Below are 12885 nucleotides of genomic sequence, written 5' to 3'. Positions count from 1 at the left end.
TGGGTCAGCAGAGTTGTAGAGAAGCCATCCCTGGTAATGGGCAGGTGCCCTGGGGGAGGTGGTGGACTCCGGCACAGGACTTGTTTTTTTTTTCTGACGGGGAACTCTTGGTTCCCAAAGTTTATCTGCTTTAGGTTCCCTTTCAGTCTGAGGTTTTTCTTCCTCCATTGCCTGCTTCCCTCCCATCTTCCCACCAAATTCTACCAACCCCTATCCCAGGGGCGTCCACCAGCGGCCTGGCGCTCTCCGTGGTACTGAGCAGACTCCATTCTGGCCATGCCACTGATTCTACAGGGGCCACGGTGCTTGTCGGGCTCCCCCTCTACCCCAGGCTTGCCCCAGTGGACTCTCAATAAGCCCTGGCTGAGTGACTGTGGTGTGGACTGAATCTGCTTGAAGGGCCACTTGGGCTGGAGAAGCCGCTGGTGAAGCGGGAAGAGACTGGGTGCTGGTGTCCTGTGTTCTGGTCCAGAGTCTGCCCAAGCCTGCTCTGGGACCTCAGCAACGTCCTTTTCTCTCTTGGGGCTCAGTCTTCCATGGGTGACATGAGCGCTTTGGACCAACAGCAGCAGGGGCTCTGTGAATATCTGCTGAAGGAACAAATACACATCCTCCCCAAGGACCAATTTAGCTCTAATACTCTAATTCCCCCGATTCTCTCCAATCCCAGCTGCCTCCTCCCAGGTTTGTCAAAATTTTCTCTGCCTGGGCTTCAGTTTCCCTGAATGCACAGTGCGGGAGAGGGATCATCTCTGGGTCTGTCACTCAGAGCCAGTGGGAGGACCGAGGAGGAAGGTTTCAGGGATGCAGCTACAGGGACTAAGAACTTGGGCTCTGGAGGTTAACTGACTGGGTTTTGAGACTGATCACCTGCGTGATCTCGGGCAGGTTCCCGAAACGCTCTGGGCCTGACAGTGACAATGAAGACAATAGTACCTACCTCGCCGGGTTGTTGTGAGGGTCAACCGAGACAATCGCACAAAGCGCTCTGCACACGATAATACTTAATAAACGGTAGCGAGCATTATTATCTATGACTATGATCATCACACCTCTGTTCCTGCCATAGGAAATTCTGCCCCCACACACTTCATTCTTGTCCCAGGCCCAGCTCCTGTCCACACTGCCTGCTGATCCAGCGTCCACACTGCCTGCTGATCCAGCATCTGTGCACCCTGCTCTGTAACAATTATCTTCAGGGCCCCCCTGTGGCTAACTTTGGGGGGAGGGCCTTCACGTCACATGTTTCTGATGGCCGCCCCTGTGGTTGTGCAGGGCTCAGCCCGGATGGCTGCATGCGGCAAATCTCATCGGATCTCCCAAGGGCAGAGAGGGTAAGCTGTCCGCTCCCCACTGGACCTGCTCTGCAGGTGTTCCCATGGTGCCTGTGGGCTGGAGCACAGCCCTGGACAGTGGTTGGAGGGGCAGGCGGACACCAGGCTCTTGAGGCTGGAGAGCTTGGCAGCGTGGCTCCAGAGAGCTCTGGACGGGCAATCAGACCCCTAGTGCTGACCCAAAGCACAGGAGGTGCCCGGCCGGTTCAGCCCCACGGATCTGTACTGTGTTGGCTTGACTCTGCGGAGCTCTGGCTTCCATTCCTCGGGGAGGGGACAGTGTCTCCTTACAAGCCCCCGTCCTTCCAGTACCAACGTCTTCAATTTAGCAAAGGCAGTGGTAGAGATTCTCCATCTCCAGAGCTGGTGGCGGGGGAGCCGGTGAAGCAGAGTAAGAGGGTGCTCCGTGTAGCAGTCTGGGAAGGTGACTCTCCTCGGGTCAGTCCAGCCCTGGGCAGGGCCCCTGTGTCTCATGGGCACAGGCAGGGCAGCCCAGTGGGTTGGCGCCCAGGCCATGGCTGCAGAGAGGGGGGCTCTCAGCAGGCCTGGTAGCAGCAGGAAGGGAGGCCCCTTCAGACTGGTCCAGTCCTGCTGGCACCTGGGCTTGGCGGAGGTCAGGGGGTATGGCTGCTTTGGGGATGTCTCCAGGTGTCTCCGGATGCTCATCCTGGTTGGTGGTCTGATCTAATGAAGAGGTGGCTGTTGCCTGGCGGGACTCCTCTTGGGGCAGGCTGCCTGGGGCCAGCAAGAGTCCCTTCTCGTCCCAGCTGGGCTTGGTGCGGATGCCCACAGCCTTCAGGATGACGTCCATCTGCCTGGTGTAGTCCAAGTGGCCACTGACCTGCAGGAGGGTGGAAAGTGAGCACCGCAGAGCCCAGTCCTCCCAGGACCCCTGCGCCTCTCCCTGTGTCGTCAACGAATACCATCACTCCAACCCTCAATGATTCTCCAATCCAGAGTGAGTGGGAAGCCTCTGGGTTCAAGGCTGCTCTAGAATTTATTAAATAAAGACAAAGGAAGCTTGAGAAGACTCTAGAGAGTCCCTTGGACAGCAGGGAGATCAAACCAGTCCATCCTAAAGGAAACCAACACTGAATATTCACTGGAAGGACTGATGCTGAAGCTCCAATACTTTGGCCACCTGATGTGAAGAACTGACTTGTTGGAAAAGACCCTGATGCTGGAAAAGATTGAAGGCAGGAGGGGACGACAGAGGATGAGATGGTTGGATGGGATCACTGATTCAATGGACATGAGTTTGAGCAGGCTCCAGGAGTTGGTGATGGACAGGGAGGCCTGGCGTGCTGCGGTCCACAAAGAGAAATGACCGTGCGACTGAACAACAAAAGGAAGCTTCTCTACAGAGTCTGGGTCCTGTGGGGCAGGAAAGATCCTCCTGATAGAAGTCTGGAGGGGCAGTTCCCGTTCTCTGTCTGCAGCTTCAGGTTACAGTGGAAGGGCTCTGTGGCTCACCAGCTGAGGGAGCATGGGCAAGCCCTGTATCCCCCTGACCTCTACTTGCCTCAGCTGTAAAACGGGGGCAGTAAGAGTGAGTAGCTCAGAGGGTTGCTCTGAAGGTTCCCCCAGGAATGGTTCTGAAATTGAAAACAGAGCTATGGCTAGAACGACTGCAAGGTACTTTCCACAGTCCACTCTCCTCCTTCCCCTTAGTCATAAGAACCAGCGCTCGCTGGACATACTCTCCAGCCTCCCTGGCTGGTGAGTGTACTATGGGGATGCGCTCGGGCCTATGAGATGAAGTACAGCGTTATTCGGTGCTCCTTGGAAGTCTCTTTAAAAGGAGGAATGCTTCTGCTTTCTCCCTATTTCCTCTTTCCTGCTGGCTGGAATGCAGACGGGATGGCCAGGGCTTCAGCAGCCATCGTGAGCCATGTAAGGATGGCGGAGTGGCAAGACAGAGACTTTTGGCCCCTGAAGGCTGTGGAGCCTCTGCACCAGCCCTGAAATGCCTCTTCTGGCCTTTTCCCACATGGCAGCATCGCCTCTTGTGTGTTTAAGCCACTTCATCTGGGCCTCTGTTATGGACAGAATCTTCACTAACACGAGGGCCAAGAAGTGCCTGCTCCCTTCCTGAGAGAAAAGAGACTTCTCTATTTTTGTGTTGGGATATATGTCAGTGAGTGAAAAATAGGGGTGTAACTGGAGTGCCGACGCCTAACAGTGATAATGGACAATGCCTGATACACAGCGGGTGCTTAATACATTGGAGGAAACACATTTATTGGCTATACTCCTTTGACAGGTATTGGGTGCTAATTGCAGATGAAGCAATTAAGGCAGAGAGGTAAAGGGATCCGCCCAGGGTCACGCAGATGTCAGAGCTGGGCTCTGAATCCAGACCTCCTCTCTTCGTGGAAAGTCAAGTGTGTGGTGGGGAAGGCCTTAAAAATCATACTCGTTTTACAGATGAGAAAAGAGAAGCCCAGAGAAGGGCAGTGATTTGCCTGACGACACGCAGCCTGTGAAGGGCGCAGCCGTGTGCGGCGTTTCAGAGGCTGACTGTGGAAGCTGCTTTGCACAAATCTCCTCCCTGAGACGGAGCCTCACGCTCTCCCCAGCCAGCTTAGGGGGCCTGCTTTAGTGCCAAAGGCAAACACAAGACTGGACAGTCCCTCAAGGCTGGAGAGGAAGGTTTTTGTTTAAAAAGAAGACAGGGAACAGAGGGGAGGCTTGCCGGGACCCGAGAAGGTGGTACAAAGGCCCAGCCGGCAGCACCGGAGCTCCCATTCGGGCCACAAACCACACTGGGCTAGTCCGGCGACTGCGCAAGAACTCAAAAGACAGCTCCCTGCACAGCTCTGTTATTTTCTCATAATAACCAGAACCTGCTTACTTCTTGCTGTTTTCTGTACAACTGCTTTCGAAAACCGTTCAGTGAAACACGCATACACACAGAAGAGGCTTTTCAGACCCCTGGGTTCAGGGTGGAGGTCAAGGTAGTGAGGCATCCTTTCCTAGAGGGTGGACATCAGTGGCTGCGTGGTGCTAGAAAGCACCGAAGTTTGAATCAGAGAAATCGGGGTTCTAGACTTGGCTCTCTTACTAGTAACGAGGTGAGTCTACAATGTCCTGAACACCAGCTCCTCCATCTGTAACAATGAGGGTCACAATACTGCATACCTTGAATATCTGCTAAAAGAGTTCAACAGCCTGGGACTTTGCAGGAACTATTCTGCTCCATCTCACGGGAGTGGTGGGAAGAAATAATACAAACCACAAGGCACCGCTCCTGGTGCATAGTAGGTATGCTGTGCATATGAGTTCCTTTACTTTCGTTTTCTTGGAAGGAGAGATAGAAGGTAGGGAGTTAGCTGGGCTGATCCATTTGGGAACCCAAAATGGCTGCTGAAGCTCAAGCCATCACATGTGAATTCCAGCCAGCAGAAACCTAGACCCAGAGAGATAAACAAGGATGGCCTCCTTATACCCTTTCAATGTTGGCAAAGGGCTGGTACTAGGGCTGGGTGCAGGCAGGCAGGACAGGAAGGAAGGGAGGTATTTGTGGCCACAGCTGATGCCAGATAGAAACTGCACTGGGCAACTGCCCCAGAATGCACAGCTCTGGCCTTTCTTGGCCACAGGTTGGTCCAGGCCTCAGCCAACCCTGGCCCCTGAGCTGCTATTCTGCAAAGACAGAGAGGGAGAAAGAACTGGCTGGCAAAGTTCTAATTTTACAGGGAGCTGGGGGAACAGGAGAGCAGGAGTGAGGTGGGTGGGAAAAGAATCTCTTCTGTGCAGAGGAGCATTCTGCTGTGGCTGACGCTGGATAAAGTTTCCAGGACTTCTGGTAGTCCAGAGGCCGAGACTCTGCACTCCCAATGCAGGGGGCCCGGGGTTCAATCCCTGGTCAGAGAAATAGATCCTACACGCCGCAACTGAAACATTCAGCATCCTGCAGCCGAGATGGAAGAAGCTGAGTGTGCAACTAAGGCCCGGAGCAGCAAAAGAAAAGGTTGCAGGCCAGGACCGTCTCCCCGGCCGCCTCGACGGAGGGCTTCCTCCTGCGGGGAGACACGCTCAATGTCCCTGGGGTCGCGAAGCCTCCCTGGCGTTCCCATGCTGGTTAGGGACCCTCTCGGGGGCTCCCCCGTGACAACACTCACAACATGCCCCATTCTCACCTGCTAGCTTCGGTCTCTGTCCTGCTAGACTGTGTGGGGGATGGCAGGACCCAACCCCCACACCCAGCCCTGAACCTTGCAGATGCTCAGGCTTATCAACGCAGGGTGAGGGGGCCTCAGGGCTTCCTGCCGTGAAAGACACCTCGACTTCCCAAACCAAAGCTGCTGCCATCTGCCCAACCGTTTCCAAGGCTATTGGACCCCTTGGGGGCGCCTTTACCTCTCAGGCCTCAGTTTCCTCTTCTGTAAAATGGGGCTAATAAAGATACGTACACCACGTGGGCTGGTTGTGAGGCTTCAGTGAGATAATACACATCACAGGCTTAATGGCTGAGGGCCGGATGTCACTGACAAGAAGCCACAGAAATGTGTGGACACAGGCAGCGTGAACGCAGCGGTGAAGAGTCCCAGCTCAGGGAGGTTCTGGGTCCACCCGGCTCTGCCACCCACATGCACTGTGCCCTGCTGCAGCCCCGGTTTCTATGCCCGCCTGGCCCAGCTCAGCCGCTCAGTCATGGCCGATTCTGTGACCCCATGGACTGCAGCACGCCAGGCCTCCCTGTCCATCACCAACTCCTGGAGCTGGCTCAAACTCACGTCCATCGAGTCAGTGATGCCATCCAACCATCTCATCCTCTGTCAACCCCTTCTCCTCCTGCCTTCAATTTTTCCCAGCATCAGGGTCTTTTCCAAGGAGTCAGTTCTTCACATCAGGTGGCCAAAGTACTGGAGTTTCAGCTTCAGCATCAGTCCTTCCAATGAATATTCAGGACTGATTTCCTTTAGGATGGACTGGTCGGATCTCCTTGCGGTCCAAGGGACTCTCAAGAGTCTTCTTTAGCACTACAGTTCAAAACCATCAATTTTTTGGCACTTAGCTTTCTTTATGGTCTAACTCTCGCATCCATACATGACTACTGGAAAAACCATAGTTTTGACTAGATGGACCTTTGTCGGCAAAGTAATGTCTCTGTTTTTTAATATGCTATCTAGGTTGGTCATAGCTTTTCTTCCAAGGAGCAAGCCTCTTTTAATTTCATGGCTGCAGTCACCACCTGCAGTGATTTTGGAGCCCCCCCGAATAAAGTCGATCACTGTTTCTCTTGTTTCCCCATCTATTTGCCATGAAGTGATTGGACTGGATGCCATGATCTTACTTTTCTGAATATTGAGTTTTAAGCCAGCTTTTTCACTCTCCTCTTTCACTTTCATCAAGAGGCTTTTTAGTTCTTTGCTTTCTGCCATAAGGGTGGTGTTATCTGCGTATCTGAGGTTATTGATATTTCTCCTGGCAATCTTGATTCCAGCTTGTGCTTCATCTAGCCCAGCATTTCGCATGATGTACTCTGCATATAAGTTAAATAAGCAGGGTGACAATATACAGCCTTGATGTACTCCTTTCCTGATTTGAAAACAGTCTGTTGTTCCATGTCCGGTTCTAATGGTGGCTTCCTGACCTGCATACAGGTTTCTCAGGAGGCAGGTCAGGTGGTCTGGTATTCCCATCTCTTTCAGAATTTTCCACAGTTTCTTGTGATCCACACAGTCAAAGGCTTTGGCATAGTCAATAAAGCAGAAATAGATGTTTTCTGGAACTCTCTTGCTTTTTCCATGATGCATCAGATGTTGGCAATTTGATCTCTGGTTCCTCTGCCTTTTCTAAAACCAGCTTGAACATCTGGAAGTTCACAGTTCATGTATTGCTGAAGCCTGGCTTGGAGAATTTTGAGCATTACTTTACTAGCATGTGAGATGAGTGCAATTGTGCGGTAGTTTGAGGATTCTTTGGCATTGCCCTTCTTTGGGATTGGAATGAAAACTGACCTTTTCCAGTCCTGTGGCCACTGCTGCGTTTTCAAATTTGCTGGCATACTAAGTACAGTTCTTTAACAGCATCATCTTTTAGGATTTGAAATAGCTCCACTGGAATTCCATCACCTCCACTAGCTTTGTTCGTAGTGATGCTTTCTAAGGCCCATTTGACTTCACATTCCAGGATGTCTGGCTCTAGGTGAGTGATCACAGCATTGTGATTATATGGGTCATGAAGATCTTTTTTGTACATTTCTTATGCATATTCTTGCCACGTCTTCTTAATATCTTCTGCTTCTGTTAGGTCCATACCATTTCTGTCCTTTATGGATCCCATCTTTGCATGAAATGTTCCCTTGGTAGCTCTAATTTTCTTGAAGAGATTTCTAGTCTTTCCCATTCTGTTGTTTCCCTCTATTTCTTTGCATTGATACCTGTACAATGGGGTTATTATTCCTGCTTCACTGGACAGCTATGGGGATCAAGTGACATAAGGTCTGTAACCCATGCAGAGCAGTGTCTGGTGTGTTGGCTACTGTTACTATTATTGAGTGTCTATCTTGTGCCCTGGTGGCTCAGTCGGTAAAGAATCTGCCTGCAAAGCTGGAGACCCGGCTTCGATCCCCGGGTTGGGAAGATCCGCTGGAGAAGGAAATGGCAACCCACTCCAGTATTCTTGCCTGGGAAATGCTATGGACAGAGGAGCCTGGCGGGCTGCAGTCCAGGGGTTGCAAAGAGCCGGACACAACTGAGCAGCTAAACCACCACCATTGTGTGCCGAGCCCTGCTAAGTCCTAGAAGTCAGCTGGCACTTCTGGAACACCAAGATTCCAGAGACCCTTGACTGGGTCTCTCTCCTCTAAGAAGCCTCAAGAGGTGGTCTCTGGGGAGGCAGAAACCCCATCTGCTGCAAACCAGTCCCCACATGGGAGAGGCTGAAAGAGCGCCAGGCAGCCTGGCCTTTGTCTGCTTCACTCCCTGGAGACGCCCTCTGTCTGTGTCAGAGCCTGACCGCGGCTCAGCCCTGCTCAGGCTTGTCCTGAGGTCAGGAGCCTCTGCAGACCAGGTCTGTGTCACGTGACTGCCGCTGGGCTAACGCAGAGGGCTCTGCCCACGTGGGCCCGGCCGGGAGAAGGCGTGTCCTTAGGTCTCAGCCTTGAGCACAGGGCAGGTACTGCTTGCCAACAGCAGTCATGAGGACTTTGTTGCCAGCAACGTCTCCTCCAGCAAGAATTTTCAAGGAAAATAGGAGGGCGGCACGAAGGCAATGCTAATTACCTCTAATTACCCAGAAAAGGAAAGCACTGCTTTCTGTGCTGCATCCTAATGCGATAAAGAGCTATTATTAGGCAGGAGCTGGGAGGCTGCCATGAAGGCATCTGAGCCCAGAGAGGAATCTCTGCAGCTGCTGGTCTCAGGGGCAGAACTGAAGGTGGAGACGGGGGCAGGGGAGGCGGGGCCTAGCGCTAAAGGTGGGCCTCCTGCGCACCAAGCATCACGCACGCATGTGCCCTGGAAGGTAGGTGGTAGCCTTGTTTCTAGGATGCGGCACCCGAGGCACAGAGAGGTTAAGCCACTGGCCTGAGGTCACACAGCCAGCACAGCAGCAGAGGCGGGTTCCAAGCCAGGCCTCCCTGGCATCAACCGCTGTGCCCTTCCCACTACATCCCATTCAGAGGCTTCCCAGGGCAGAATCGCATCTTTCAAGGGCTCTGTAGCACTTCAAGGAAATTTTCATTGTAAAGGAAATTTCAGCCACACTTTTTCACATTCGATTCCTGTGGCAGAGGGAGACCCCTGGCATGGTGGGGCATCAAGTCAAACAGGACAGAGACTCCTGGACACGGGCCAGGGGGCATCAGAGTCTGGTGGTCTCCTAGTCTTGTTAGCCAAGCTCTCCTCATTCCCACAGGAAGGCGGATCGCACAGACTCCGGACCTGGTTTCAGAGATCGGATCTACGACTCTGGTTCTGTGAGTCTATCGTCTCAAGCCTCGCTCAGTCATGTCTGACTCTTAGCATAGCCTGCAGGCTCCTGTGTCCATGGAATTCTTCAGGCAAGAATACTGGAGTGGGTTGTCATTCCTGACTCTGGGGAATATTCCCAACCCAGGAATTGAGCCTGGGTCTCCTGCGTTGCTGGCAGACTCTTTACTGTCTGAGCCACCAGGGAAGCCCACTGTCTCAAGCCTCAGTGTTCTAGTCTGTGACTTGGGGATGCCCACAGCCTACTCAACGGGGTTGCTGTGAGGTTGATATCGCATGAAGCAAGCTCTCAGGGGTAAAGATGATCTAAAGAGATGACTCTAGGGGTTGAAGCTCCCCTTCCTCACTTGCCTTCCTCTGGTGGGTCAGGACTTGTGAGCCAGGGCCCTTGGAGTCTGGGGGAGTAAAGATATGAGCCAGGACAAGTTGGCCCCCGCGAGATGGTGGCAGGCCGGGTGAGAGACCCAGGGGTCCTCAGGGCAAGGTCACGGCCCATGAGCTCTGGGGCTGGCAGTGCCTGATAATGCTCCAGTTTTACATTTTTGTGCTAGAACCCCTTGTGCTGTCTTCAGGCCTCAGTTCAGCTTTAACAAACACGCAACCGGGGACTTCCCCGGCACGTCCAGTGGTTAGGACGTCAGCTTCCAGTGCAGTGGATGTGGGTTCGATCCCTGGTCGGGGAGCCAAGATCCCACATGCCTTGCAGCCAAAAAACCAAAAGCATAAAACATAAGCAACACTGTAACAAATTTAACAAAGACTTTAAAAATTGTCCACATCAAAAAAATAAATCTTTAAAAAGCAAATCAAAAAACTCCTAAAACCTCATGCAACCTGGCGTTAGCTGTGCTGGTGGGGGTCAGGGTGCCCAGCTTCCCCCACCACGAGGTGCAGTGTGTGTGTGTGTGTGTGTGTGTTGGGGGGGTGTTGTTGGGCCAGGCTGATGTTGAAGCTGAAGGGAGGAGCCAAGGCCGTCCTGGCTACCCACCCCCAGGGGAGTTTTCAGATGCCCAGGGAGGGGCCTGGTCTGCCTGCTTTCAGACAGGACGGTGTGGCTGGCTCAAACCACGCTTATGCGGTACCTGGGGCAACTGGTTTATGCTTGGGAAATGTTTGGCACTTGATACATGGCAGCTGGTAGTGTAGTAACTGGAAACTGAAGCTCCTGTTCTCGCGGGACTTTCATCGCAGCGACTTCCCCTGGTGGAGTTTGCCTGAGGATGTAACTGCAGCCCAGGACGCACCCCTTCCTGGCAGCTGGTGCCCACATCTACCCAACCAGGGGCGATGCCCACTGGCTTCAGACCTGGGCTTGAGTCCTGCCCTGCCATGCTCCTGCTGAGTGACCCTGGGCAAGTCCCTTAGCCTCTCAAAGCCTCAGAGGTCGTGGGCTGCAGTTACATCCATAGAGTGGGGATACGGACACTGAAAAAGGCTCAGGGCAGAGCTGGGCATCGCGTCGGTACATGAAGCTATTATTAACTCTCTAGGACAGACATGTAGTGGGGGGACGAGGTTCCTGCAAGCCTGGAAAACGGATCTAGAAGACCAAATTAGGTTTGTGTGGCCGCTGGGGTGGGTGCCCCCGATTTCCCAGTAAGAATGCTTTGGACCGTCTGCCCTGCTTAGTCTGAGATGTGGAAGAGTCCTTGGGGGAGTATATTTAATATGCAGACGAGCAGGCTCCGCTTCTAGAGATCGATGGAGGAGGTCTGGGCAGCGGGGCTCTGGGATCTGCATTTTAAATAAACTCTCCAGATGCGTCAAAGGTCAGGGACCTTGGAACACACTTTGCCTTCCGATGCAGGGGGTGTGGGTTCAATATCTGGTGGGATAGCCAAGATCCCACATGCCTTGCAGCCAAAAAACCAAACACATCAAACAGAAGCAACATTGTCATAAATTAAACACCTTCCTTGCTCCCTATTCCAAGGTTTTGGGTGTGTGTGCTAAATCACCTCAGCTGTATCTGACTCTGCGCGGCACGATGGAGCCTGCCAGGCTCCTCTGTGCACGGGATTCTCCAGACAAGAATACTGGGGTGGGCTGCCACGCCCTCCTCCAGAGGACTTCCCTGGAGCCCACACCTCACTTCTCTTGCACTGGCAGGCGGCTCTTTACCACTAGTGCCCCCTGGGAAGCCCACTCCACGTTCCACAGCCCGGCAGTCAGGTGCTTCTCTTCCGGTCCAGCCTGAATGCTTCCACGTGTATGCTCTGGTTGTTCTGGTTACTCTCCAGAGAAACAGACTGTCCTGACTAGTAATCTGGGCTCGGGGAGTGAGTGAGGGCTGTGGGAGGAGGAGCTGGGGGAGGAGTGGAAAGAGGGCAGTAATGTAGGAGCAAGAACAAGGGCTTTGGAGGTTCAAATCCACGTTATCGGTTGCGCATTGCATGATGGGAACGTTCCTAAGCCTGTTTCCTAATCTGTGGAATGGGGATAATGATGACTGGCCCTGAGACCATGTGCAGGTTAGAGAGGACATGTGCCAAGGGCCTGGGGGCATTGCCCTGGCACAGGGATGGTGCCCGTGAACAGGACTTACTGGTTCCCCAGTGAGTTCTTACAATTCTCTCGTCTGGGGTGGACCGGGCCGGGGCGTGTCCCTGGCACATGGGTCGCTGGGTTGGAGTAAGATGTGCGCCCTCCCCACCCCCCAGAGTCGGCCCCAGGGGGCCCGGGGTGCTCACCACGGAGGACAGGTCCACGTTCTCCACCCTCCTGTCCTGCAGCACCACAGGCTGCAGGCCGGCCACGTGGAGCCGCACGGAGGACGTGCGGTAGACGAAGCTCAGCAGCCAGTCCGCCCTGCGGGGGAGAGGACGCAGTGAGAAGGGGTGGACGCCAGCTCAGGAGGGCCCAGCCCGGCCCCAGCGAGCCTGGCGGGATGGGCGCTTCTGCGGGAAACCGGGGCTCGCTGCGCCCAGGGATGGCAGGGGCAGCTGCAGGCGCCGTTGCTTTGGGAGCACTGCGGGCCTGGCAGCTCCGGGGAAGCCGCTTGGTTCCCTGCCAGCTCCCTGGGGCAGAAAACAGTGCTGAGAGCAACAGACAGTCTCTGATGAGTGGATGACTGAGGGAAACGCATGCCATTCTCCAGAAACCAGCATGAGGCTGGGAGGGACGCTCTCAGCTGTTTATGGGCTTCCAGTTCCCTGGGGTGGCTGGGCCGGGGCTCCTGGGGAGATCAAAGAGAGGCAGCAGGACATCTGTCTCGGGGAGAGGACCACGGGGGTCTAGGACACATGCTCTGCAGGCTGGGACTCTGGGTTTGGGGCCCCCCCATCTAACTGTGAACGGGAGGGACTGAGACAGGCCCGGCTTGCAGCCTCCTGCCCTCACTAGGAGGCCAGGGTGACCCCCAGGTGGGTCACAGCCCTGCAACAGTCCTCCTCCGCTCTCAGGGGTGCTGTGAACCCTGCACTCTGTACCCCATCACTCCTAGCCAGACATCCGCCCTACACTCCGGAGAGAGGATAACCCCAGACCCTCTGCAGCCTGATTCTTCAGGTACACCGAGCTGTGTCCACAGAAGGCCTGGTCTACAGGGTCCATGGGTCAGCGTTCCCCCTCGAGCCCCTGCGCCCCGCCCAGGGTGACGCTGGCCCTGTCCC

General features: G+C 54.2%; 1 protein-coding gene across 9 annotated transcripts in view; it reads right to left on the bottom strand.

Annotated features, from left to right (window-relative positions):
- Window positions 1-1001: 1001 nt before the first annotated feature.
- TMCO4 (transmembrane and coiled-coil domains 4) overlaps window positions 1002-12885 on the bottom strand; it is a 103512-nt gene continuing 91628 nt past the window's right edge. For 6 of the 9 annotated variants that reach the window (XM_025278830.3, XM_025278834.3, XM_025278831.3 and 3 more), the window contains 2 exons: window positions 11965-12082; window positions 1002-2175 (listed from right to left, as the gene is read on the bottom strand). In XM_025278830.3, coding sequence (XP_025134615.2) covers window positions 1774-2175; window positions 11965-12082 — 520 coding nt within the window. In that variant the 3' untranslated portion in view covers window positions 1002-1773. Of the gene's footprint in view, window positions 2176-3547; window positions 5357-11964; window positions 12083-12885 lie in introns of those variants that run through there. The other 3 variants (XM_044938191.2, XM_045164663.1, XM_044938193.2) reach the window with 3 other exon arrangements.

This window comes from Bubalus bubalis, chromosome 2 (assembly GCF_019923935.1).
Source record: "Bubalus bubalis isolate 160015118507 breed Murrah chromosome 2, NDDB_SH_1, whole genome shotgun sequence".
NCBI lineage: Eukaryota > Metazoa > Chordata > Mammalia > Artiodactyla > Bovidae > Bubalus > Bubalus bubalis.
This window is presented reverse-complemented; position numbering and strand designations above follow the sequence as displayed.